The 27898-nt window shown below is 48.0% G+C and overlaps 1 protein-coding gene across 1 annotated transcript; it reads left to right on the forward strand.

The window, feature by feature from the left end:
* The first annotated feature begins 1368 nt into the window (after positions 1-1368).
* Positions 1369-27745, forward strand: GOLM1 (golgi membrane protein 1). The gene is made up of 9 exons (XM_023743547.1): positions 1369-1605; positions 2743-2922; positions 11532-11586; positions 13875-13977; positions 17452-17581; positions 22096-22255; positions 22927-23196; positions 24773-24886; positions 27485-27745. The coding sequence occupies exons 1-9, from the start codon at positions 1477-1479 to the stop codon at positions 27526-27528; spliced, it is 1185 nt and encodes a 394-aa protein (XP_023599315.1). The 5' UTR covers positions 1369-1476; the 3' UTR covers positions 27529-27745.
* The last annotated feature ends 153 nt before the right edge of the window (positions 27746-27898 follow it).

Here is a 27898-nt window from a genome sequence, read left to right on the forward strand (position 1 = left end):
TGAGGGATTGTACACCTGCATACGAGATTGCAAACACAGATGCAGATGCGGAAGAGTGCTCGTGGCAGCGTTGTTGGAAATGAGCCTGGAAAAGCCCGCTGGCCCTTGGCAGGAGGTTGGCTAAGTCAGTCCTGGTTCACAGAGGTGCCCGAGGCAGCCCTTTAGAAAGAATGGGGCAGACTGTCATGTGCTGCCAGGAAAGGGTAACAGGATGTGTCGCTGATCGATTCAGGACATGTCCAGCACCACGCGGTGAGCTTGTTTGCTTGTAAACGCACCCAGAAACATCGAGAATGAGGTCGAGAAACGTGGCTGCTCGTGAGAATGACCTGGGGAGATGATAAAGCACCATCACCTGGGCCCTGCCTGAAGCACGGTCGGGATTAGAGGCGGAGGCGTGGGGCCCAGGTGTCTGCACAGGCGCACCTCAGGTCCAGGCCGCCGCTGTAAAGCGAGTCGTGTAAGTAAGCGAGTCATCATCTTTTTGCCGGTGGAGGGCCTTGCCTTCCATTTGTTAAAAAGGCAACACCTATGCACTTCAGGAAGCAGACCAGCAATAAAATAAGGTCTGCCTGTATTAAGAAGGGGGACATCTCCCAGTGACGCTCTTAGAAATACCGTAGGGTAAGAAGGCCCCGTCAGCTCTCCTGTGCTCTCACTCTCAGGACCTTGACCTCAAAGGTGAGTCCCTGGTGGTCTTTCCCCCTCCCCCCTGTCCTCCTCACCCCTCCTCCCTCCTCCCTCTCCCTCCTCCATTGCTGGCCCCACCTGGCATAGAAGCAGTTACTGCTCATTGCCCTCCCTCTGATAAGGTCCTGCTTTATCTGGCTCAGCAGAAGCCTTTTGGCAAAGTCAACTTTTCCTTGTCCCTGGTGCCCAGTGCTGGCATCCAGCCAGACCTGGCGTTGGGTTGAAGTCCGTGAACCAAATGGATGGCTCCTTTCTTGTCAGCCGAGTCTGTTTCTTTTAAGAACGCGGTGCCCTCTGCAGCTCTCCAAGCCTCCGTTCCTTGGACGTGCAGTGCGCTCCGCGTGCTGTGGTCCCACCGGGAAGGGAGAGGAGCTCGGAAGCTGGTGCCCGCCTCATTCCTGCCCGCAGGCCCTGCCTGTCCCGGGACTTACACCGTGCAGGTCACACGCCTCACACGCCCCGTTGCTCAGGAAACACGTTGGCTGGTGCCCTTAGTGATTCCATCCGCATTTTACAGCAGAGGGAACGGGAGCCTGAGAGAAATGGTCACTTGCCGAGGTCCGTGAGCAAGCCCGGGGGCCAGCCACGCTGCCCGCTGCGGTGCTGCCCGCCTGCTCTCCCTCCACAGCTCCGCGTTTCAAGGAGAGGACGCCAGTTGTGCTTTGGGGCAGGACGCCTTCCGCTTGGTTGTGACAGTGGACGTGGCCTGCGTCGGCCGTGGAGTACTAATATTGACGCTTGTTTATCTCTGTGTTTATTTGGCAGATTCTCAGCCTGGCCTATGAGATGATGGGACTGGGAAACGGGCGTCGGACCATGAAGTCGCCGCCCTTTGTGCTGGCTGCGCTGGTGGCCTGTATCATCGTCCTGGGCTTCAACTACTGGATTGCAAGCTCCCGGAGCGTGGATCTCCAGGTATTTTGCTTGTTCAGTTTTGTTTGTGTGGCTGCCATAGAGTATTTCACGTTGCTGGGTGGTGGGGCCTGAGGGGTTTGGCTTGCATTTATCGTCCCCTGAGGCATTGTTCAACGTGTGTGCTCCTTGTAATTCCAGTGCAGGCTCTGCATGTGCCTCCATATCGGACCCAGCTCCTCCTCCCTCATTCTCTAAGCCCTCAGTCTGCCTTTAGTGAGAATCCTGTTAGCCACTTAGCAAGAATCCACATCTAGCAAGATGTCTCCTTCTGATACTTTTCCACGTCTTGACCGCCTCAGTCTGTTCTTTGGCTATCAATCCGCTGCTGTCTTTGCTGTATTCAGAGTTGAGCATGGTTTCTCTGCTCCCCCCGCCCCCCCAGGTCATGACCCTGTGGGGTAGTCTCGAATACAATTTTCCCTACTGTGTTAATAAGCATCAGAATAGTTTTATTTAACAGTGGATTGTATACATCATCATCTTTTGTACACAACTCTACAAGGTTGGGACTTTATTCTTCCCATTTCACAGGTAGGCAAACTGAGGCCCAGAGAGGTAAAGTACCTGGGGGGCTGGGATTCCAACCCAGTCTGTCTGACGTCAGAGCTTGGGCTCTTAGCCCTGGAACTTCGTTGCCCCTGAGTGTTTTGTCCTCCTCCTGCTTAGCCTCCAGGGGTCTAGAGCCTTTGTCTGAGCCATGTTCTCTGCACAGATGGGCTCTGGGCATCCCGGGTTGGAGAACTGAGTCTCTTTTTAGAAATCTTGTCTGATAAGGAGTCGTTAAGTGCCCTTAACGACGTAAGTGGGGAAAAGGAACTAAATACTTGAGCAGCATCTCACACCTGGTAAAGCATGAGGCATTTTATGTATTTATTTAAAGCTCACAAAATCCCTGTGCTGGGTGTGGTGGTGTTTCCATGGAGACGTGCAGTGGAGTCAGGGAAGCTCATAGCAGGAATTCCGTTGCTTGTAGAAAAACCGCTGTAGCTTCTACACAGGTGGCTGCAGATTGAGCCTTGGGCACAGCCTGTGGGTGAAGGCTTGCTGCTGGCTTTGGGCCCCGGGTTGTCTTTTTGCAGGTGGTCTGGTCTCCAGGGAGGGCCTGACATTTGCCCTCACACTGTGGTGTCCTTGTAGACGCGGATCATGGAGCTGGAAGGCAGGGTCCGCAGGGCGGCCGCCGAGAGAGGCGCGGTGGAGCTGAAGAAGAACGAGTTCCAGGGGGAGCTGGAGAAGCAGCGGGAGCAGCTGGACAAAATCCAGTCCAGCCACAACTTCCAGATGGAGAGCGTCAACAGGTTACACCAGGATGAAAAGGCAAGGCCGGCTTGGGTCCTAGACACCAGCTTCCACGCTGGGCAGCTCTTCTCCATGGGAGGGGGAGCGGTGTGTGTGTCCCTGGAATTAACCGAGATTAGCCTCTTGATGAAGCTCTGGGTATCTCCCCGTCTGGTTGGGCTTCTTGTAAAACCCTTTGCAATGGGGATAAATGAGAGAAATGAAAAGAACTATCTTAGCATCAGATTATCCGACTGTTGGCTTTATTATTATTTTTTTAATCTTTTTTTTATTGTTTAAAATATTGCATATGTCTCCTTTTTCCCCCAATTGACCCCTCCCAGGCCACTCCCACCCCCCAGGACAAGCCCCCACCGCCCCACTGTCCGTGTCCGTTGGTTACGCTAATATGTATGCATACAAGTCCTTTGGTTGATCTCTTATTCCCCCCACCCCTTCCCTCTGAGCTTGGACGGTCTGTTTGGTGTTTGTTTCTGGATCTATTTTTGTTCATCAGTTTATGTTGTTCATTATATCCCACATATGAGTGAGATCATGTGATATTTATCTTTTTCCGACTGGCTTGTTTTGCTTAGCCTAATGCTTTCCAGATCCATCCATGCTGTTGCAAATGGTAAAACTTCCTTATTTTTTATAGCAGCATAGTATTCCATTGTGTAGATGTATCACGGTTTTTAATCCACTCATCTGTTGATGGGCACTTAGGCTGTTTCCAAATCTTAGCTATTGTAAATTGTGCTGCTATGAACATAGGGGTGCATATATCCTTTCTGGTGGGTGTTTCTGTTTTCTTGGGATATATTCCTAGAAGTGGGATCACTGGGTCAAATGGGAGTTTCATTTTTAACTTTTTGAGGAAACGCCATATTGTTTTCCACAGTGGCTGCACCAGTCTGCATTCCCACCAGCAGTGCACGAGGGTTCCTTTTTCTCCCGTTGGCTTTTTTTCTTACTGTCCTCAAAGTCCCTGCTGTGAGCCGGGCCTGTGCTGGATTTGTGTCTCAAGAAGAGTAATATTTGTGCTCTTTATATCGGATGATTGGAAAGGTTGCATGAGGGATCAATTGGGAAAATACAAAGAGAGTAGGGGACTCAAGGATGCTGGATTTTAAGTTAAAAAAAAAACCATTTGATTTTGAGGCCTCAGCTGATCTTGGGAATTGAACTGTCATTCTGTTTTTCTTTTTTTTGCCTCCTTATCTGTTGCAGAATTAGGTATGTTTATGGTGGCTTGATACATAAATGCAATTATTTGAGTTCATATTGTATTGCTACAACTTGGTGGAAACCCTCATATAGTTGTATATAAAAAGAGTTATACAGCTTTCTTTTGCAACAGAAATGATTGTGTAGAAGTTAACCTTAAATAACTTTCAAAAAAGTTGTCTTTCTCAATTATCAAAATATTATAGACAGTTTTGAAAATACAAAAAAGAAATTTAAAATCACCTGCAGTTCCATCACTCAGAGATTAACTACTGAGAAGCACTCACCCCCTTTAAACAAAAATAGATTGCATCTAAGCTTTTCTAAATCACTGTTATATTCAAGCTTTTATAAATGTGCGTATGCCATGAAAATTATAGAATGTAAAGGGGGCTCTTTAAATGATACATACATTTGAACACATCTAGTTTGCACATCATTTAAAAAGACCTGGAAACTCTTGGCTTATTATGCATTGTTATTTCAGGGGTGTTGAGGCAACCACTTCAGTGATAGAAAACCAGGAGTATAATTCGAGATAAGAGAGAATTCTTCATAAACGTTTGCTGAAGGGAACTGTAGTAGATTCCCTTGACGTCTGATTGGCTGAGGTGACTAGGTTTTGGACATGAAGATGTACATTTGATTCAGGTGAACAGGAGTGCACATACACGTGTTACTGCTTCATAACAAATTACCCCAAAACATAGTGATTTAAAACCATGACAGACAGCGTGTATGCTGCTCAGGTGTCTGCTTTTTGGGAGGGCTTCGTGGGGCAGCTGTGTGTAATCTACTCCACTGTGTCACTGTCTGGGGTGCCTCGAAGTCGGGGGGCAGAAGGTCTCCTCACTAGTGTCTGGTGACCAGTGACCAGAGGCCTCTGTGGGGCCCGGGCCGAAGCACCTGTGTGGCTTTTCCGCATGGCTACTTGCTGTCCTTTAACTGTGGAGGCTGGATTCCCAGGCCAAGCAGGGAGGGAGGGAGCGAGGGAGGGAGAGGGGGAGCCAGGAGGAAGCTGTCACCTGTGTATGCGTTCCCAGGTCTGCCATAACAAATTACCATAAATTGAGTGGCTTAAAGCAACGAAGATTAACTCCTTCAAGGTCTGGAGGCTTGGAAGTCCCAAATCAGGGTGTCACAGGACCTAGGAGGCTCCATCGGAGGATCCTTCCTGTGCTTCTTGCAGCTTCTGGCGTCTGTTGGCACCTTTGACGTGACTTGACCTGCACTTGTATCCCTGTGATCTCTGCCGCTGTTTGCACAGGGCGTGTCCTCCACGTCTCTGCAGCTTTGCCTGTTCTCTTCAGTCACATCGATTTAGGACCCACCCTCGGGACTTTAACTTAATTACAGCCGCATAGGCTATTTCTGAATAGGCTTTTCATAGGTTCGTGTATAGGTTCTGGGTGGACATGGGTTTTCGGGGTAAAAGCCATGGCACCTGTTTCGTCGTCGGCAGGGCCATCTCCTCTGCGGTGGCTGGAAGTGTGTGGCCGAGGCCAGCCCAGATGGAAGGGGCGAGGGAATCAGCCTCTGTCTTTGTCAGAAACCTGAGGTCACATTGTCAACCGCCAAATGTGTGTGGTTATAAATAACCTTTACGCAGCCAGCAGTCAAATGCTGTTTTCTTTTTAGATTTATATGTGTGTGTGTATAAAATAAGTGTTTAGGGGGCCCCAGTAGAAAGAGGCCTTCAGGTTCTAGTTTTTGGCAAAAGCTAACGGAGAGTCGCTGGTGCAGGTCTGCACTAGCGTCTCAGGATGGCACAGGATGTTCCATTCATTCTTTTACTTGGTTGTCGGAAGGCAGATCAGTCCTTTTGGGTCTGAAGACTTACTGAGATCTCGGGTCCTCTCCTGACCCCTGGCTGCCGCAAAGCCGTACAGTGGCCCTGGAGGCACGTGAGGGGCACATGACCTCCTCTCTGAAATGCCTGGGGAAAGAATCAGAAGACCCTGAGTGACTTAGTAGCACTTCATCCAGGGAACACCCAGCTTCCTGCTGCTGTGTTCATTTTTGCTTGCTACCAGTTGGAGTCAGAAGTAGCTTCATTTTGTACAATTTTATTTGTGACGTTCATGCTAGGCTGGTTTCTTGCAGCCATTTATCTGATGTTGAAATTTAGGCTTTTCATTTGCTGTTAAAATATGTAAATGAAAAAAAATATGTGAATGAGCAGTGCAGTCAGTAGTGCAAAGCAAATCGTTTGAGTACCATTTCATTTGTAATGGAAATACAGTACTGTCCTGTGTGCCACGCCAGCACGACCAAGGGTGATCCCAAGTGGGGGTGGGGTGTGTGTGTGTGAAAGGATTAAGGAAAAACAGACAAGAGAATAATAGCTGGGTCTCGGTGGGACGCTGCCTCCCTGATGAGGAGACAACGCCAGCGCCCACAAGCCGTGTCTTTATTTTATAGCAGACGCCACGAGGCAAAGTAGGGGCGTGATCACGTTGTTTACAGCATTCTCGTGAGTTTCAACCTCACTTAACTACATGCACCCGAACTCTATCACAAGGGACGTGGGGCCACGTGTTCGGACCATAGGTTCAAGCTTATAACCACAGCCGTTGGCTATAATTGTGCTGGGGGTGGGGGGCCCTGCCCTCCAGCTGGGACTTACACGTGGCAATGAGAGGACCCTGTCCTCTCATTAGTCCAAGGCTTGAACCTGGCCAAAACACCGTAACCGCGCCCCACAGTCCTGAAGGGCAGCCGTGGCCTAAAAAAGAAAGATGGCCGAGTGGGAGATGAGAGAAGGGGATGTTGGGGATATGTTAATTCATCTGTGTCCAGAAGAGAAAAGCTTATAGGCAGAGGCAGCCGGGAAGGTGGAGGGAGAACAGGCCTGCCATTCACCTAGCCTCACCTTCGTCACTCACCTGTGTGACCTGCGTCTGCTTTGAGGTGGCTTCGGTGAGCTTCCAGGTTTCTCCTTTCTTGCCCAGTAGGTAACTTAGTGCATGAGGAGACTCCCCGGCCTTATTGGAGGGGGTGTGGCATGACATTGCCATGCTTCAGAGGGCTTTCCTGTTGTCAGTGTTTCCCTGGCTGCTGGGCGGGGAAAGCGAGGAGAGCCGAGATGGTTTGTGTCGTGGGTTCTCGTGTGGCCGGGGGGCTGCTCCCTTCGGTGTTGGTTCCTGTGGGTGATTCTCAGGAAGATTCTGCCCCTTCAAAAGGACTTGACTCAAATTAAGCAGCTTGGTCATTTGTCCTGGCTTAGAGTGCTTTCACACAAGAACACGCTTAAGGTGCCGACGGGGAGACAGGTGTGGCCTTTGGGATGGAGGTACAGGCTGCACCCTGAGAGGTCGCTGGCTGGCTCCAGGGCCCTGCAGCGTGGCCGGGGCTGGCCCAGGCTGCTGGCTCCACCACTGCCTGCCCTGCAGCAGGACACGGCTCTCGGGGTTCCAGTTTCTCCGCTCCGGGTCGGCTTTCCTTGTGCACCTGAGAGCGAGGCGATTTTCTTCTGCAGACGCGCTTTCTCGTTTGTTTGTTTTGTTTTGGAGGGCCAGAGTAGATCACTGTCGTTTCTTTGCTTTTTATCACCTCTTCTCCCTGTGACTGATGGAAGAATCAAGGCTTCTAGAAAAGCGTTTCTGTTTTTATCCCCATTCCTTTTCTGTGTTCAGTTCTGTCTGTCTGCTCAGGATGCTGCCGGGCACTGGCCTTGTGCCCCGTCGGGACCAGGCTGTGCCTGTTGTCTGTGCATTTCCCATTGGGTGCTGCGGAGAGATGAGTAAACGGGTCTGTTGGAGTCAGTCGTAGACAGAAGTCACTCAGCTGTTGGATGCAAAAACGATTTGGTACAGGAAGTAGATGCCGACGGGATGGTGGGAAGGGCCTGGGGGAGCAAGCTTGCTGGGATGGCTCACCGGTCAGGACCAGCCCCAGGGCCCGACCCGAGGCTGAACCGGGAGGCTGCCACGGGGCCTTCGCTCAGACACGGGGCCGCCGCACTCCTTGCTCCGTTCTGCACCTCCAGCCTCTAACCCCGTCAGCATTCCAGTCTCCAGGGAGTGTATCTGATTGGATCTAAGTCCCACTGGGAAGGAGTCTAGAAAATGTACATTAGCTTCCGAGCCTCTTCAGAAAGGCACAGCAAAGGCTGTGTGCCACCGATGCCGACCTGCGTCCGCCCCCAGGCATGAGGGAGGGGGCGCCCAAGTGCTGTGGGGGTCACAGGAGAGTGTCCTCCACCAAGACGCCTGGAAGCCAGGTGAATGTCCCTGAGGGTGTCGGGAGGTGGGAGCAGCACCCCGTGGCTGGGTGTGAGGCTGGTTTTTATCTCCATTACTTTTCTGTTTTTATCCCCATTTTAGGAACATATAGGGAGTACACAGGAGCACAGGGGCCCTTCACACAGGGTCTTTTAAGCCACTTACAATTTGGACTTGAGTTGGAGGACGGGGGACCCATCATAGGGTTTAATCTGTGGATCAAGGTCATCAGATCAGGTCTGGGGGGTTTAAAAGGTGGGTCCTGGCCCTGGGGAGTGTCCTTGGGGCGGGGAGCAGGGCAGAGAGGAGGCAGCTCTTGAAATACTTGAAGCAAAAATTATGTGCCGAGTTGAGGTAAGAGTGGAATGAATTCTGCAAAGTGAGCAGATGGGAGAGGCAGCCAGCAGGACAGGCCTGGGTGACAGGTGCAACATGGAGAAGGGGAGAGAGAGGCTGCTATAAATAGATACTTGGCTCTTCTCTGCTGCTGGGACTCTCTCTGTCCTCCCTTCTTATTCTTCAGGGCCCGAGCTGTCCCTGCCTGCCTGTGGCTGTTGAGCACTGAAAATGTCCCAGTTGGGATGTGCTGTAATGTGAATAGGTTTGAAGGCTTAGTATGAATAGAAAAGCAAAATATCTCATGAATACTGTTCTATGTTGATTACATCCGAGATCAGTCATTTAAGTTGTTCCTTTTCTTTTTCTGTTTGTTTCAGCTCTGGTGTTCAGAGGGAAGGAGGCTTTGATCGCTAGGCGAGGTGGAAGTTTAAGTGTACAGTTCATGTTGTTGTACAAAAGATCTCTGGATAGTTTTTATCTTGCAACACTAGGACTCTATGCTCATTCAACCCTAACTCCCCTCCCTGCACCCTCAGCCCTTGGCAGCTGTCTGCTTTTCTACTTTCTGTTTCTCTGATTTTGACTGCGTTAGATCCTTCCTCTGAGCGGAATCCTGTAGCATTTGTCCTTTTGTGACTGGATTGTTTTGCTTAGCATCCTGTCCTCCAGGTTCTTCCCTGCTGCAGCACGGGCATTCTGTCTTAAAGGCTGCATAACCGTCTGCTGCGTGCACATCTTCTTCACCATCGAGGACACGAGGTTGCTGCAGCGCTGACGCCTGTGAATAGTGCTGCTGTGAAACATGGGGCTGCAGATACCGCCTCGAGATCTTGCTTTGAGTTCTTTCAGACAAATCCCCGGAGTGGGGATGCTGGGCTACGTGCTCATCTTTTGTCTTTTTAGCTGGACGGGTGCAAGCCTTTTCTGAGAGGAGCAGGAGCTGCACGCTGTGTAAATCGGATTCCTGGCTGTGCAAATCCTCCTGTCACTGCGGGTTCTCTTCTCTCTGCTGCCCGCATAGAATATTTTTTGTTGGTGAAGAATATCTATAAAGACCCCTCTTGATAACCTCTCCCTGAGAGAATAATTATCCTGTATACCAGTGGTTCTCAACCTTCTGGCCCTTTAAATACAGTGCCTCATGTTGTGACCCAACCATAAAATTATTTTCGTTGCTACTTCATAACTGTCATGTTGCTACTGTTATGAATCGTAATGTAAATATCTGATTTGCAGGATGGTCTTAGGCGACCCCTGTGAAAGGGTCGTTCGACCGCCAAGGGGGTCGCCACCCACAGGTTGAGAACCGCTGCTATATAACAAAAGTCTAATAAGCAAATTGTCCCCGCAACAGGGAGTTTGACGAGGGGGCGGGGGCGGCAGGTGGCTGGGGGAAGGAAGGTCCCGGCCGCCAGCGGTGAGGCCCCAGCCGGCAGCCAGCAGCCACTGGGGACCCTACCCATGCGTGAATTTCATGCACTGGGCCTCTAGTACAGTGTGTTATCACTGTGACTTCTTCCCTGTTATACCAGGAAATGTGCCTTTGCTCAGGTCTCCCAGAATCAACACCAGATCAGTCTGGCCAGATTTCATTTCTGGTGCACACCCCTGTATTCACAAACACCTGACTCCAGGAAACTGTCCAGGCCAGAGAAAGAGTGGGGGCTGGGCAGAGAGGTCCAGGGGAAGGCCAGAGGCACAGAGGGGGGAGGCGGTGTGGTTGGCATCATCACCGGGAACCAGAAATGGGACAGAAACGTGTCTCCAAGTTACGGGCGGCATTTTCCAAGCTTCGTTGATTACGACACAGGAAGAAACTTTCCCAGGTGGCCCCGTGCACAGTGTGTGCACAAAACAGTGCTTCCAGCGTGAGGTGCTCTGGTGTGTAATATTCCAGTCCAGCCCTCTTCAGGTTTTTGTTCACCGTTAGTGCTGGGCGCAGTCCACTGGATTGGTGTCCTGCCGAGGTTTAGACCCAGTTTGGCAAGTAGTGATGGAGTGCTCGCTCCCGGAGCTGGCGCTGGGGCTCAGGTGTGGCTTTGCTTGTTTGCTGTGGAGAGAGCTGCAGGACTGGAGCTTCCTAAGCAGCCTGTGCCTCAGAGGAGGAGCACCTACCCGCTCACGCAGCTGGCAGCTGGCGTGAGGAGAAGGGAGCACCTGGATGTGGAGCCTCCGCAGAGACCTGCTGTAAGGTGTTCACTCGGCACGCACAGGCTGCTGGTCCCGCTCACTGCGCACTCATCTCTCTTTCTTGTTGCTTCTTTTATGTTGTTGTCCTGAGTCCTGTGCGGCCTTTTCCCTGTTCTGTTGTCAGCGTTCCCAAATCTGTGTCACTAACTGTGTGTGAGCCCCGCACTCCCCAGGCGTGCCGACTGTGGACAGAAGGAAGAGGCCCGAGGTTACGTTAAAATGACGCCGAGTGCTGTGCTGGAGGAGTGGTCCCCACGTTTCCTTCTCTTTGCTCTGTTAGCCGGCCTGGCATTCAGAGTTTGACTTCTGAGTGAGGATATGACTGTGCCCAGGCTCCTCCAGAAAAAAAGCCAGAGTTGGGAATCAGCCAGCCATGGCAGGGGCCTTGCGCAGAGGAGGGGCCGGTCCTGGAACTCGGCGAGGGCGAGGGACCGGTTCCTCTTCCTCCGGTCGCAGCTGGTGTTGGGCAGGCAGGTCTCTGTGTGCGAGTTCCTTTTCTGGCTGTGGGCGTCAGATAATCAGAGCTGCCGCCCCGGGCCTGCCCTTCTGACCTCTGCGTTGGGCCGGGGAGGGGTGCAGCCTTCCTTTTCCCCACGTGTACGTCTTACTAGGGTGGGTTCCTACTAGGGTGGGTTCCGGTGTTTCATTCTGCGTTTATCTTCCTTGCAGGCGGTTTTGGTGAATAATATCACCACAGGCGAGAGGCTCATCAGAACCCTGCAAGGTGAGCTCTCCTCTCCTCCTGACACCAGGCCTCCGGTCGGGGGACCTACTTTCCTCTTGTCCTTCTGAGGGTTGTTTATTCTAATCTAGTGACGGGTGTGATTACGAGTGATGGAGTAATCTTTAATTTATCCTTAAAGAGCTTTTCCTCTAAAAATGCTACTGAATACATTGCAAGCTGCTCTGCACAGAAGAATTCACACTCTCATTTTTTGATACGTTGAAAAGAATATACCTATGTGCCCACACACATATCTATGATATGTATGTGATCTGTTTTTTATATGTGGTGTATATACAGGGTGGGGCAAAAGTAGGTTTGCAGTTGTTCGTATGGAAAATAATACAGTCATTAACACAGAAGAAGAAAAATAGACTGTTTCTCGTACTCACAGCTGCAGATCTACTTTTGCCCCCGCCTGTGGTTCGATTGGACAGCGCCTGTCTAGGAGTCTAGGACTGTTCGGAGGGGAAAGGCAGGGCTACACAGAGTTAAGGGAGTTCTTGGTCCCGGGGGCTTCTCAGAGCTTGCGATCTGCTGATGCTCCTGCTCACACGTCAGGAAGGAGGATGGCTGCAGCCTTTCCCACGCGTCCTGTGCTGCTGAGCGGCCGCTGTGTCTTGAGACGTGTCATTAGGCAGCCTCGTCATTGTGCACACAGCGTGGCGCGTGCTTACCCACACCTTGATGGTGTGGCCTCTGCACACCGAGGCTGAGGGCAGTACTTCATTCCTTTTCATTGTGGAATAGGATTCCATTGCCCATGCTCAGTTTGATTTATGGAGTCTTTTTATTTTATTTTATATTTTATTGATTTTTTTACAGAGAGGAAGGGAGAGGGATAGAGAGTTAGAAACATCAATCAGCTGCCTCCTGCACACTCCCCACTGGGGATGCGCCCGCAACCAAGGTACATGCCCTTGACCGGAATTGAACCTGGGACCCTTGAGACTGCAGGCCGGTGCTCTATTCAGTGAGCCAAACCAGTTAGGGCGGAGTCTTTTTTTTTTTAAGGTTAATGGAGCTGTAATTTACACACAGTCAAGTTTGCCCTTTGCAGTGTGCCTTTCTATACGTTGTGACACATGCAGAGTGCCCCAGACCACCACCGTCACAGTCAGGACCCAGCTCGTGTCCATCACCCGCCCCGAGCAGACTTTCGTGGTCAGCCTCCTGCCCCCACTGAGCCGTTTCCCACGGGGAGATGACCCTGACCCCCTCCCGGTGTTGCCTGAGATGGATCCTTGTGGCTGTGCAGCAGCATTCCCGGAATCCTTCTCTTTCGCTTACTTCCCCCCAGAGTGCCGGGCAGGTCTAGAGTTGTGAGGACAGCCTGGGGGGACTCAGGTGTCTGTCCAGGGCTGTGTCCTGGCCCTGCTGCCGTCTGCCCACTCTGCGGGCCCCTCCGTGGCAGCTTGCCCGCCCACCCCCAGCTTGGCGCTCTGTCAGCTGCTGTTGTTTTTCTGTAGAGCTTTTACAAGATTTTTTTTCAGTGTTTCTGTAGCATCCCAGCCATTTTCTTTTGCAGTTCTTACCAGCCTTATAAATACCTACTTAGTTTCTGTTTTTCCTACTGCGTTGCCTTTATTTTTTAATTTTTAAAAATATATTTTTATTGCTTTCAAAGAGGAAGGGAGAGGGAGAGAATCTTTCACTGATTGGCTGCCTCCTGCATGCCCCACACTGGGGATCGAGCCCACAACCCTGACCGGGAATCAAACCGTGACCTCCCGGTTCTTAGGTCGATGCTCAACCACTGAGCCACCGCGGCTGGGCCTGTGTTGCTTTTATGAGCCAAGTCGTCAGGGCAGCAGGGATGGGGCTGAAGAATTTCCTCAAGGAAAGCTGCAGTTTCCCAGATAAGAGGGCGAGATGATTACATGAACACGGGGGCCTCGGAGAGTAGCTTGGCTGTGAACAGATGACTGGAGAAGTTCCCTGGTGGAGCCTGGCAGCCAAGGACAGGCGGAGGGAGGAGCGGCTACTCATCTGATAAGATGTCGAAATCAGTGGGATACATAGTAGCTTTTGAGACCTGGTAGGACAGACAGCTCAGGGCTTATGACGTCTAAGAAAGAAACAGGCATTTTCAGGGTTGGAGGTCAAGAAGGAGATTTAAGAGAGAAAACGTTTGGAAAAGGAGCCAAGTGCCGCCGGTTCCTGTAGATCTCGAAGGGCCACCTCCCTGGCTGGGGCGTCGGGGTGCTGGGAGGGGCCGTGCGCTCATCTCTTCTCTTCTCTTTCCGTCCTGTGGACCTGTGTGACCTCCTGTCCTCCTTGTGGCCCAGACCAGTTAAAGGCCCTGCAGAAGAATTACGGCAAGCTGCAGCAGGATGTCCTCCAGTTTCAGAAGAACCAGACCAACCTGGAGAGGAAGTTCTCCTACGACCTGTAAGTGTGGCTCTGCACCAAGTGCGTGCACTCGGGGCTGCCTAGCTCCCGGCCTCGGGCAGAAGACGGGCCGGCCTAGTCGCCACTCGCCCTGCCTTTTAGGGAGAAGATGGGGAAGGTCCAGTCCCCTCCAGGAGTCAGGCCTTCAGAAATAATGCATTTTATGTTCTAAGTGTTAGCAGTGCTTCAGAAAGGCGTGGGAGAGTGTTAGCCAGTGGCTCGTAATACAAGATAGATAAGAGGGCAGTTCTCCGTAGCAGGAAATGCCTTGCTCAGCATGCTTGAAGCCGTAATGTAACTTCACGCTCTGGAGCACGGGTGACCTGGCTAAGCCGGTACATCCAAAGCCTTTAGCGTGTGTTCCAGAGGTGCTCAGGTGTGACCTGCGCCCACCTCCCAGGTTAAGGGGCAGGTAGGGCTCTGAAAGGACTCTGGCCATCTGCGTGGTGACCAGCGATGTACCAGAACAAGTGTCCGCGCACCGATTGCCCTGGTAGGGATTCTGATGTCTTCCAAGCGATCGTCCACCGTGACATCTTCCTGATCACTTTAAAACCAAGTACAGCCCAAACTAGGAGCCCCCCGGTACATAAATAGGCAAAGGACGTGTAGTCAAGGCAAAGGAAACAGAGTAAGAAAACATGCATAGATGGAACCTTGTTCAGCTCGGCCAGGGGTTCTCAGTGGGTGGCATTGTGCCCAAGGAGCCTTTGGTGGGCATTTTTGATGGTCACAACTTAGAAGAGGGGCTGCTGGCATCTGGTGGGTAGAGAACAGGGACACGGCTAAATATCCTGCAAAGATGGGGCTCCTCCCACAATGAGGTTTTACCTGCCCCCAAATAGCACAGGTGCCGAGCTGAGAAACCCTGAGCTAGGCTGGTAATCAAAACTTTCAGACAAACATGAAGGGCCCCAGTCTTACTATTACTCATCCTTGAAAGACACCTTAATGCACATACTTCCCGTCCATTGACTGAAATACAGTAAGCCATTAATGGCCTGGATATATTTGACCCAGAAGGTTTTAGCTGGACATCAGCCAGGGCCCAGTGACAGGGAGGGCAGCTCTGCCTCCCAGGTAGGAGCATTCAGAGAGGCAGTGAGCGGAGTGTTCTGACCCGGGTTGGCCATGTGTGTGGGACGCACTGTTTTTCTCTCAGGAGGATGATGGATGGAGAACTCTGGCTGAGCACATCTGTTTCATTAGTTCTGTGTCCAAAGCCCTGAGCCAGATACAAGATGATTCCCAGGGATGATGCTCACGGAATGTTGAAAGCTGGAAAGAGTTAGTTGCTTCTGCCTTTGGATTAGAGACCCTTTGTGAGGATCTGACAAAAGATAGGAACACCTTGTTAGCCAGTTTATGAATGGACGTGTACACAGCGCTGTGCATCAAGGTCCCACAAATTGAATGCGCAACTTTGTGTATATGTCCATTTATAAATATGCCCATCGTCCATTAGAACTCTCTCTCTGGCCTCAGCATTTTACAGAAGGCAATGCTGAGAATGCAGAAGCTGAGGAAAGGCCAGGAAACCTTCAAATACCAGAGTGAGCATTCATCCCCACTTCTTACTCCTGCCCTGTGGCAGACATCACTGAGCGATCACTGTACTTGATCCAAACACAGCCTTGCATTCCCTCCCCAGAACCCCTAGAGTTGGTGTATGGGATGAACTGCCTGCGCTCTCCTCTCCATGCCATGAGGAAGTGGGCTGGTGGAATGTAATCAGTAACACTCTGAGTCAGCACCCTGGATCCTCAGATCATCTGCCTTGATAGGTCCCTGTACTGAGCACATTCTGTTCATGGTCCTCCGACCATCAGTTGCACCGTTTAGGATGATCTCTGGTGGCCCAGTCTTGTATGTCTCTCCATGTGAGCTCCAGTTAATGCCTGAACATGCATCATGAAGGTGTAAGGAAAGCCAGCCCGCGGCCTCCAGGAAGTAACACTGTCCCGATCTGTAGGACCTGCACGTGAGCTTGGTTCTGCGGTTGCTCCTCTTGTTGCTGTTGAGCGGGGACGTGGAAGCTGACCTTAATCCGCAGGGCTGAGACGCAGAGGCTCTTTTCTTTGTACTTGACGTTGGCAGGGCTGAGAGCAGGTGCAAACAGTAGTTCCTTTTGTAGGTTTAAAGGTCCAGCAGTGGCCCTGCACCTGCTCCTGTGCTAATTCTGAGCTTCTGTGACGTTGTTGGATAACAATGAATTGGACACCTCTGGTTCTTTCGGTATACAGATGTCTTTCTTTTTGTTCGCTGTGCTAAGCTACGGGGCACTAGTCTACCACCCGCGGCTCGCATGTGTGTGAGAATTTTATACAACCGAATTTTCTCTCAAGTCTTCTCTTGATCTGTAAGCTGTGCCAGGTTAGGATCTCTGTCTTTCATTATTTCTAAAGTACCTGGTGTCCCTCTGTGTGCGTGGTTGAGATCCAGTAAGTCCTATGAACTGACGAGTACAGCACTAGAGTTAGGGGTCGCGTGCACTTACCCTGGCTCTGAAATGGGTGTGGCTCGGAAGAGGCAGCCGTGGGGCAGAGGGAGCCTTGCAGTCAGGAAACCACAGTCTGGCTTCTGATTTCAGCCTTGTCTCTCTTCCTCTCTGCAACCCTGGATGGTGTCAATCAGGTCACCTCTTAGCTTCCTCATTTGTACAAGTGGGTAATTCTCTCAATTACTTTAGAACAGACACTTGAGTTCCAGGTACAAAGCCGAAGTGATACCTCAAAGTGTCTCTGCTAATTGGGAGCTCAGGCCGAATTAGATTCTGTGCTCCGTCCGCAGTTCTCTCACACCAACTGGGTATCCTCCAGTTCAGTTCAGTCATTTCCATTTTTTAATATAAATTTTGAATTTTTGAATTTTAGATTTATTGCTAAGATAGTAGAGTTCCCGTATATCCCATACCCAGTGTCCCCTGTTGTTAACACTTTACATTAGTGTGGCATTTTTGTCACAATGAACTAACCAATACATACATTACTGTTATTTTTTAAAATGTATTTTTATTGATTTCAGTGAGGAAGGGAGAGGAGGGAGAGAAGGATAGAAATATCAATGATGAGAATCATAGATCAGCTGCCTCCTGCACACCCGCTACTGGATGTCGAACCACAACCCAGGCATGAGCCCTGACAGGGAATTGAACCGTGGCTTCCTGATTCACAGGTCAACGCTCAACCACTGAGCCATGCCGGCCAGGCCACAGATGATGTTTTAAAAATTGTTTTTTTTTCTAACCAGTAAAGTTTACCTGTTCTAGAACAAGGTGACACAGTCTTAGAAAGTTTCAATCAACTACAGTTTTCTTGTCATTTAATAAAAGCACACATTGTCCTGCTTACGTGTTGTCTGTAAATGACGTGCCTGGGGCAGGGGAAGTGTCTCCTGTGGATTTCAGTCACTGCAGGGACACACCTGGCGTACAGACACCCCTGTGGATGTTTGTCCTTTCCTATGTCCCCAAAGGAGCCAGTGCATCAATCAGATGAAAGAGGTGAAGGAGCAGTGTGAGGAGCAGATAGAAGAAGTCACCAAAAAGGGGAATGAAGCTGTGGCTTCCAGAGACCTGAGTGAACACAAGACACCAAGCCAGCAGGTAATTCTGGATTTCACTGCCAAGGATTTGCAGGTTTTCCTACCCGTCTCCAGGCATTTTGTTCCCTTGTCTGCTGTCTGGTTTGCTCTGCTCTCTGCTCTCCCCAGTGGGTTTGCTTCCCTGAGATACCCGGCCTGGCCCTGGGGTGCTGAGTAGGCTGGCCTCCGGGCCCAGGCCCTGTGCTCTGGGCTCTACCGGGATTACTTCACGGAAAGCTCACAGGCACCTTGGGAGGGAGTTGCTGCTGTTTTCATGTTTTGAGGGTGCTGAGGCCCAGGGTGATAGTTAAGTGCGATGGCCAAGGTCACACTTGACCTGGTTAGCGGTGGAGCCGATCGGAGCCCATGCCTCCAGGCTGTCTCCTGTGTAAAGCACATCCCATGAAATTGCTTCTGGGCGTTCTTCATTTTTGTTTTAAAATATAGCAGCTTTATGGAGATATAATTTATATACCATACAATTCACCCATATAATATTTGCAATTTTTTGTTTTTTTTTGGTATATTCACAAAGTTGTGAAACCATCGTTGCTGTCAATTTTAGAACATTTTCATGACCAAAGGAACCCCATACTCATTAGCTCACCCCCCACTTACCCCAATCCTCCCCAGCCCTAGATAACCACCAACCCATTTCCTGTCTCTGTAGAGATGCCTGATCTGGACATTTCATATCAATGAAATCATTATGTGGCCTTTTGTGTCTGACTTCTTTCCCTTAGCATAATGCATTCAAAGTCCATGTTGTAGCTTTATTTTTTTATGGCTGAATAATATTCCATTATATGACATACCACTTTTCTTTATTCATTTGTCCGTTGATAGTTATTTGGGTTATTTCCAATGTTTTGGCTGTTATGAATAATGTGGCTATGAACATTCATGTACATATTTTTGTATGGGCATAAGTTTTCATTTCTCTTAGGTATATACCGGGGAGTGGAACTGCTGGGTCATGGTAAATTAATGTATCGAGAAACTGCCAAACTACTTTTGGAAAGTTATCATATCATTTTACATTCTCAACCAGCAGTTTATGAGGGTCCCAGTTTTTCCACATTCTTGTCAGCTCTTGTTATTACCTACCTTTTACATTACAGCCATTCTAGTGGGTGTGGAGTGTTTTCTCATTGTGGTTTGGATTTACACTTTCCTAATAACTAATGATGTTGAGCATCTTTTTCATGTGCTTATTGGCCATTTGTATATCTTCTTCAGAGAAAATGTTTATTAGCTCCTTTGTCATTTTAAAAAGTTATTTTTTATTGAGTTGTAAGAGTTTGTAATGAGTTCCTACATATATACAGCTATTGGACATATGATTTGCAAATATTTTTTTCTCATTCTGTGAGTTGTTTTTTACTTGTTGGTGTTCATTGAAGCAAAAAGGTTTTAATTTTGATGAAATCATGTTTATATATTTCTTGTGTTGCTTATTCTTTTGATGTCATGTCTAAAAATACTTTGCCTACCCCAAGGTCAGGAAGATTTACTCCTGTGTTTTCTTCTGAGAGTTGTATAGTTCTTCACATTTTGTTCTTACATTTAGTCCTATGCTCCATCTTGAGTGAATTTAGTCTCTGTAGCTGCTGTGAGGATAGGGATCCAACTTCAGTCTTTTGCATTGTCTATCTATCCACTTGTCTCAACACCACTTACTGAGAAAAATAATCCTATTCTTCCCCACACTGAATTGTCTTGGCACTCTTGTCAAAAATCAGTTTGCTATAAACACGAGGGTTTACTTCTAGACTCTCACTTTTATTCCATTGTCTATCCTGTCAGTACCTCACACACAGTCTTGATTACTGTAGCTTTATAGTAACCTCCAATTTTGTTGTTCTTTTTCAGGATTACTTTGGCTATTCTGTATCCATTGACTTTCACTATGAAAGGATCAGTTTGTCAATTTCTTTAACAAAGCCATGTGGGATTTTGAGAGGTTACATTGAACCTGTAGATCAGTTTGAGGTGTATTGCCCTCTTAGCAGCATGAAGTCTTCAATCAGATGTCTTAACATATTTAAGGGATGTCTTTCCACATATTTAAGTCCTTTAGAAATCTGTTTCAGCAGTGTTTATGATTTTCAGAAGTCTTGCACTTTTTTGTTCCATTTATTTCTAAGTATTTTTTGATGCTATTATAAATGGAATTATTTTCTTAATTTCATTTTCAAATTATCTTTTGCTGGTATATAGAAATACAATTCATTTTTATATTGCTCTAACTTGATATTTTTTTGAATGATTTTTAGAGAGTGGGAGGGAAGGAGGAAGGGGGAAAGAGAGAAACATTGATTGATGTGAGAGAGACCCATTGATTGGTTGCCTCCTGCATGGGCCGGGGATCAAACCTGCAACCCAGGTATGTACCCCTGACTGGGAATCGAACCTGAGACCCTTTGGTGCACAGGCTGGTGCTCTAACCACCGAGCATACTGGCCAGGGCTACATTTACCGTTTGCCTACCATAAGCACCTATAGACCAACTTTAAAATCATTTTTCGTGAGAATTTTCAACTGAAACTATTCAAGAACACCCGAATTGTGAGTAATATATTTATTTTTATAATATTCATTGCAAATTGATTTTTTTAAAAATATATTTTATTGATTTTTTACAGAAAGGAAGAGAGAGAGATAGAGAGTTAGAAACATTGATCAGCTGCCTCCTGCACACCTCCCACTGGGGATGTGCCTGCAACCCAGGTACATGCCCTTGACCGGAATCGAACCTGGGACCTTTCAGTCCGCAGGCCGACGCTCTATCCACTGAGCCAAACCGGTTTTGGCGCAAATTGATTTTTTAAATTAAATTTAAAATATCGTGGCATGTGGGGATGGTTTCCATTTTAGATGCGTGGCAGTTAACTCATTGAGTTTTAAATGTTAAACTAACTTTGCATTCTCAAGATAAATTCCTTGGCTGTGGTATATAATTCTTTTATGTGTTGTTGAATATGACATGCTAATATTTTGTTGATGATTTTGGTGCCTATATAAGGAATATTGGTCTATAGTTTTATTTTTTTGTAATGCCTTTGACTGTCTTTGGTATCAGGGTAATAACTGGCTATAAAATGACTTGGGGGGTATTCCTTCCTCTTGTTTTTTGGAAGAGTTTGTGAAGATTTGGTATTCTTTTTTAAATGTTTGGTAGAATTTACTAATGAAGCCATTTTAGGCCTGGGCTTTTGTTGAAGGGGGGCGGGCGGGGGGTTAGAGGGGTATAATTTTTAAGTTACTAATTTAATCTCTTGTTATAAGTCTACTCAGATGTTCTACTTCTTGAGTCAGTTTTGGTAGTTTGTCTTTCTAGGAACGTGTCTGTTTCATCTAAGTTATCAATCTTGTTGATAAACAGTTCTTCATAGTATTCCCTTATAAATAATACTTTTTATTTGTATATGGTTAGTATTGTTATACCCTTTCATTTTTTATTTTAGTAATTTGAGTCTACTCTCTTTTTCCCCTCAGTTAATCTGGCTAGAGGTTTGTCAATTTTTTTTTCATATTTTCAAGAACTAACTTGATTTCATTGATTTTTCTCTATTTTTCTATTTCTTATTTCATGAATTCCTTCTCTAATCTTTATGTCTTTCCTTGAGTAGGCTCAGTTTGCTCCTGTTGCGCCATTATCTTCACCGTGAAATATTATGTTACTGACTTTTGAGATCTTTCTGTTTCTTAATGTAGGCCTATACATTTCCTTCTAAGCACTGCTTTAGCTGCCTCCAGTAAGTTTGGTATGTTGTGGGGTTTTTTTGTTTTAACTTTTCTCAACACTTTCTCATTTGACTTGTGATTTCTTTGATCCATTGGTTATTTGTGAATTTCTCACATTTCATTCTGCTATGATGAATAATTTCATTCCACTGTGCTTGGAAAACATAGTTTGCATGATTTCAGTCATTTTAGATTGGTTGTGGCTCATTTTGTGGCCTAGCCTCTGTCTGTCCTGGTGAATATTCAGTGTACACTTGAGAAGAATGTATGTTTTGTTCTGGTTGGGTTGAGTGTTCTATTGATGTCCTGTCTAGTTTCTTTTTCCTTATTGATCTTCTGCCCACTTGTCCATCCATTATTTTAGTTTTCCATCCATTATTTTTTTTTTAAAATATATTTTATTGACTTTTTACAGAGAGGAAGGGAGAGAGATAGAGAGCCAGAAACATCAATGAGAGAGAAACATCGATCAGCTGCCTCCTGCACATCTCCCACTGGGGATATGCCCGCAACCAAGGTACATGCCCTTGACCGGAATCGAACCTGGGACCCTTCAGTCCGCAGGCCGACGCTCTATCCACTGAGCCAAACCGGTTTTGGCTCCATCCATTATTGAAAGTACTTTCGGGGAGATCTTGACTCGGCCTCAGATGTTCTGATTTATGCCAGGTGAAGGGGCACGATCGGGGTAGATGATGGCATTTCTCAGGGTCTCAGTGTTGGCCCAGGGTTGTTATAAGGTTTCTAGTGACAGAGCCCTACCATGGCTGTCCTGTGCTCCTGTTTCAGCTCCGAGCTCCCAGCGAGCCTCAGCCAAGGCTGCAGGACACAGGCCTGCCCCCGGCAGAGGTGCCACAAACGAAAGGGAATGTGCCTGGTAATGGTGAGCCCCAGACGCCAGTCCCCAGTTCTGAGGCGGCTTTGGATTTGAGGAGAGAGGGTGAGAAAGGTAAGTGAAGCTTGGTAGTTACATGTTTAAACTCCTGCCAGAGCCCCATTCAAATAAAAGACAGTGGAGTTCAAGCCCTGCACTCAAACACTCGGAGGGCAGAGCGTGCTGCTGGAGGCGTCAGCGAGCTCGATAGTGGGGCTGCAGGTGGCAGGTGTCTCTGGGCATCTGGAACTGGGGCCGCAGGGCTTCTCTGTCTTGCTGGTCTCATCCCTGTAAAGTAAGTGCCTGTTCTGTGTGCAGAAGGGCCTAGGCTGCGCCTTTATTCCGGACAGGGTAGGGCTGGGGGATCACAGGCGGTAGCTGAGTCCTAGGACCTGTCAGCGGCTCCCAAGTACTTGTCTCCCAACATACAGTGGTCAGATGATCCCAGCAGTGCACCTTCCCCCATCTGTAGGTTGTCACTGTAAACAAGATAACTGAGTCCAGATTTTTTTTCTAAACTACTCTTCCCTTGCTCCTGGTTCTGAAGATGAACGGCAGGCCCCAGTTCTGACAGGACTGGAGCCTTCTGCTGAGGTCACTAAGCACATGACCCAGCTGCCCCACCTGTCCTCAGCTCCCCCATCCACAGTCCTTGGGGGGGGCTCTGGGAATCGAGTGGTACGAGGGTTTTGTTTTAATGAAGTTAAATGCCAGGGGGCTTACAGCTAACGTTGTTCTGTGCACAGAGGAAACCAATGACATTCAGGTCATCAGCGAGGAGGCGCTTCGGAGGGACAGCCAGGCGCTGCCACAGGAGCCAGACCGCGAGCAGGCTGTGGAAGCAGACAGACGTGCGGGCGGAAGAGGCACGGGAGATGCTAGAGACCCCGGCCAAACCCCACAGGTGCCAGCCACCCTGCTGATGAGCCAGGAAAATCAGGAGGTGGAGGAGCCTGAGCGGGACCAGCTTGTGGTCCGGGATGGGCAGGAGGAGGAGCAGGATGCTGACGAGGAAGGTGGGTGAGAGGCTCTGTGGGCGGCCCGCTGACATGGGAAGGGTCCCCCTGAAGTTTACCAAACAGCAGCCCATGATCTGGTGGTTCTTTTGCTTATTCAGTATCCGTTATCAAGTAGGAGGCAGGAGGGAAGAGCAGTACACTCCCTGGCACCTGGAATTTTCAGAAATAATATTCACAGGGAGCGAGGGGGCTTTTCAGGTGGGAGACCTTGATGGTGTTTAAGCATCAGGTAAAAGGCCTCCTGGTGGGCAGCCCACATGCCTTGTCTATCTCTGCACTTCAGCACCCAGAGTCACCAGTTAGTACCTGGTGAGGTGTGTGTGTGTGTGTGTGTGTGTGTGTAGAGGGCGGAGGGATAGACAGCGGAAGAGAAGGAAGGAGGGAAGTTAGTTTGCCAAAAAGGGACACATGAATCTCATCTTTCTGGTTTTGGTTTCTTAAAGATGTGAAAAATTTCAATCCCAGCTGCCAGGAGCACTTAAATAGAAGGCACCTGTGCTCTGGGAGTGACCAAGGAACAGAAGTTGGGGAATGCGCTTATTACAGAAGTTATCCTGAGTCCATTTAAATCTAATTTTCACTCAAGTTTCTCTTTCTGAAGAATGTGTCCTCACAAGTTCTCTATTCAAGAATTGAAGCAATAAAACTCAGGTGGCTGATTCAGTCAGTGGCTGTCCGCTAGCCCGCTAGCCGCTGGACCATTGAGCAGCTGGTCACAACGTGTAACAGCCACCAGGGGGCGCGCTACTACAGGGCATGAGGATGCACTTCCTTTCAGGTGCACTGGTGATGATCTACTTAGTGGAATGAAGCTACAGGGCACACTGGCCTGTGCTTCATGTTCACATCAGGCAGCAAGTGCAGAGAAATAGAACTAGAGCTGACTTTTCCAGGTGTGCTTAAAAAAATTTACTTACCTATATACATATATGCCATGTTTAGGTTAAATTCTGTGACTATGTCTGTGGAAGGCACTGTTTCCTGATCTTCCTTTCCAGGGATGGATGTAGTGATGAATGATGGAATTCTGTAGGTCTGATGGGAAATTTTATCCTTTGGCTCACAGCAGTCACTTCGTTTCCTCCTTTTGGAGCAATGAGCTACTCTAAGGAGATGTCATTATTTATATAATAAAAGCATAATATGCTAATTAGACCGGACAGCTGAATGACCTTCTGGACGAAGCCAGGGCTTCGAGGGCCAAGCGTCTTGCACGAATTTTGTGCATCGGGCCTCTAGTTAATTAGAAACCTGTTGTTTCCAAAAACAGTGGAAACAACCTTGAGTTGATTGTCTCTTTAAAAAACTGGGATTTGGGTTCAGCTAGGTAGTTAGTTCCTCCATTTTATATAGACTCAGAGTCAAAGTGGAATACGTGAATAGAGAACTCCTACATGGTATGTGTACTGGCAGCAAATACATGAGTCCCTGTCAGTTCTGAGATGTGGCAAAAAGATCTGTCGGTGAAACCATGGTTGGAAGAAGAACCCAGTGTCTGGGCTCTGTTGTGTCTGTGGCACCAAGAGAAATGATGGAGTTTCTGTTTTATGTGTTGTCTGTGCTAATGTTTCAGGGAGAAACGAGCAAAAAGTGGGAGGAGATGATGACTACAACATGGATGAAAACGAGGCAGAATCTGAAACAGACAAGCAGGCAGCCCTTGCAGGGAATGACAGGAACGTGAATGGTAACGACTGTGGTGGGGTCGCCTCGTTCTAGGCGCAGTTGTGACGCTCTACTCTGTGGTCCTTCACCACAGAGGTGGCTGTACAGCGAATCCCAGCAGTAGCATAAGTGGTTCGTCGCTGAAGACTTTTCTTCAGAAGCCTTCGAATTAGGGGCCAGGAGGGAGGTGCAGGGCTGAGGAGCGTGTTCATGGGGCTCCAGCCTCGGGAGTCAGCTGGAGGATGGGTCTTCAGTGATACTTAGGGATTTCCCAACAAAACAGCCAGGTCACCGCTGATGACTCTGTAGCACCAATCAGAAAGCCCTGTTACAGTGCACAGCGCTTTCAGGCAGCTTTTTATAGTAGCGTTTTGTAGTGTTATGATTTTGAATTTTTGGAGAGTCCAGGCCAGTGGGATGGATCAGGTCTGGGTGTGTCCGTTTTGCTGTGATTGGATTCAGGTTGGGCGTTTTTGCAGCTGCCTTGCGTTCCTCTTGCGCCACACCAGGAGGCACGGATGGCAGGCTGGCGGCTTGGTGAAGGCAGTGCGCACCAGGTCTCTCCCTTGCCAAAGTCCACTTTCCATATAACTAATATGTCATCTAGAATGGGACCCCTTTTTCCATTTTTGAGATAGAATTGACATACAACACTGTGTGTTAGGTTGTACAGCATGAGTTGACTTATGTGTATCGTGGAATGATTACTACAGTAAGTTTAATTCACATCCATCGTCTCATAGGGATACAAAGTATATTTTTTCCCTTGTGATGAGAATACTTAGGATCCACGCTCTTAACAACTTTCATATGTATCATAAGGCACTGTTAATCACTTCCATCATATTGCACATTCCATCCCCATGGGGGCAGGGGTCCTTTGCAATGGTTTGGCTTTACCATCCATTGGAACCCCTTGTCTAATGGTGACTTTTCTGATCCTGTCACCTTCACAGGTATTAGCTGTCATGTTGTTTTTTTTTTTTTAATTTTTAAAATTGATTTAGAGAGGAATGGAGAGAAACATTGATGTCAGAGAGAAATATCAATTGGTTGCCTCCTCCACATGCTTCAGCTGGGGATCGAACCCACAACCTAGGTATGTGCCCTGACTGGGAATTGAACCTTTTGGTGTACAGGACGATGCTCTAACCACCTGAGCCACCCAGCCAGGACTAGCTGCCATTCTTTAGGGACCTCCCTACCCCAACACACACTCATACACTCACACATTGATTGGTTTTAGTATCATTATGAACTTATGATTTCCTTTTAAATTTTTATTTTTTCAGATTCTTGGTGTTTTAATTGTTTTTAAGACTCTTTATGTGCTGGAGACATTGCTCCTTATCTGTGAAGTTGCAGATACCTTCTCCCAGTTTGTCTTGATTTTGCCTCTGGTGTATTTTGCCATGCACAAGTTTCTACAATTTTTCTATCTTTTATTGCCTCTGGGAGTTGGAAGGAATTTACCTGTGTTTTCATTTAGTAGGCTTACAAAATTTTCCTGTTAGGAAGTAAAACAGATTCAGAAAAACCACACAAAGCAAAGGAGTTTTTAGAAGATGAACACCTTGTAACCACCCTCCACCCTGTCAAGAAATAGAATGTAGCCTGCTCTCTAGAAGCCCCTCCCTATGCCCTGCCCCAGGCCCAGCACCTTCCCTCCCTGCAGTAGCAACCCCTCTCCTGACCCATCTAGTAGGCATTTTCTTACATTTCTTTGTGGGTTTATCACCCAGGTGGGGATCCCTGGACACCATAGTTTAGTCTTGCCTATTTTCCTAAATTTAGTATGTTCTTTAACCAGTAAGTCCCTGGGGCTCCTTCCCCTTTTCTTCTTTGTAGTCTGTTAAAGAGCCAAAGCCAGTTGACTTGGAGTTTTCCGCAGTCTGGATAGTACGGTTTACTATGTTGTTCTTTTTACCTCCTGCAAACCAGAGTCTTGATAAGACTCAGGTTCTGGTCAGGCCTTTGGTAAGATGACAGTGTTATGTTCTTTCACCAGGAGGAATGTAATGTCTGGTGTCTTTTTGTGATACAAGCAGCAATTGATGCTCAGTGCGATTATTAATTCACCGGGGTTCTTCTAAGCCAGCCATTTCTGTGCAGTAGTTGTAAATCAGGTATGGGTCTTAGGTCTTATTTGTGACATGTCTTTTGATGTGTCCATGTGTTCCAAGGACAGAGTAAGGAAGATGAAGCCACAGTCCATTCCCACTCTGAAAGGGGAGAGCTTTGGAGTGGCAAGAGCTGACCAAAGCTGCCAGTGGCTCTTAGGAGGCATGTGCTTCCTGTTGCAGGTGCACTGACAGAGGTTTTCATGAGGATTGTGACAGCATCAAAATTCTTCTGAGAGTACATTTTATAGGACATGGGACATAATTTCACCATTTCAAATATGGATTTTTCAGATGTTTGAGCTTCGTTTCATGGCACCTGTTGGCCAAACAAGTGGTCTCGTTTGCTATCTTGTCCTATGAGTGCAATTCCCCATTGCAGTGTTGCTATGGGAGATAGTCTTTATGACAGTTTCTAAATATTTATGTCAATGGGACCTGCTGGGCTGGCTTCTCAAAACATTTAATACTAGAATATTGTGTTTTTTTTTCCTTTTTAGTTCTTAATGCAGAAAATCAGAAAAGAGACGATAAGTTTACTTGATCAGCATGAAAAGAGGAAACCCACAATCAAACTGGAATCACTTCATTTCATGTCAGGACTGAACAGCGATAACTACAAAATATTCACAAGGGATTGAATACTGTGAAGTTTACTAAGTAACATATAGACCTAAAGATGATTATTGTGGAATTTTAGTATTTCACTGGGGGTTACTTTTGAAGCATCTATATTAAAGATGTTAACATGTGTTGGCTAATAGGTATTTCATGAGAAGATCAACACCAAAAATAGAACACAACTTCTCCAGGATAGCAACAGTGGCACTTACCATCCTGGATCTCCCTGTGTTTAAAATAAAATCCACAGGAAGAGTCCATCTTCTGGTGCGAAGGAGAGGCCTGCTGCACGT

This window comes from Myotis lucifugus, unplaced genomic scaffold (genome assembly GCF_000147115.1).
Source record: "Myotis lucifugus unplaced genomic scaffold, Myoluc2.0 scaffold_399, whole genome shotgun sequence".
Taxonomy (NCBI): Eukaryota; Metazoa; Chordata; class Mammalia; order Chiroptera; family Vespertilionidae; genus Myotis; species Myotis lucifugus.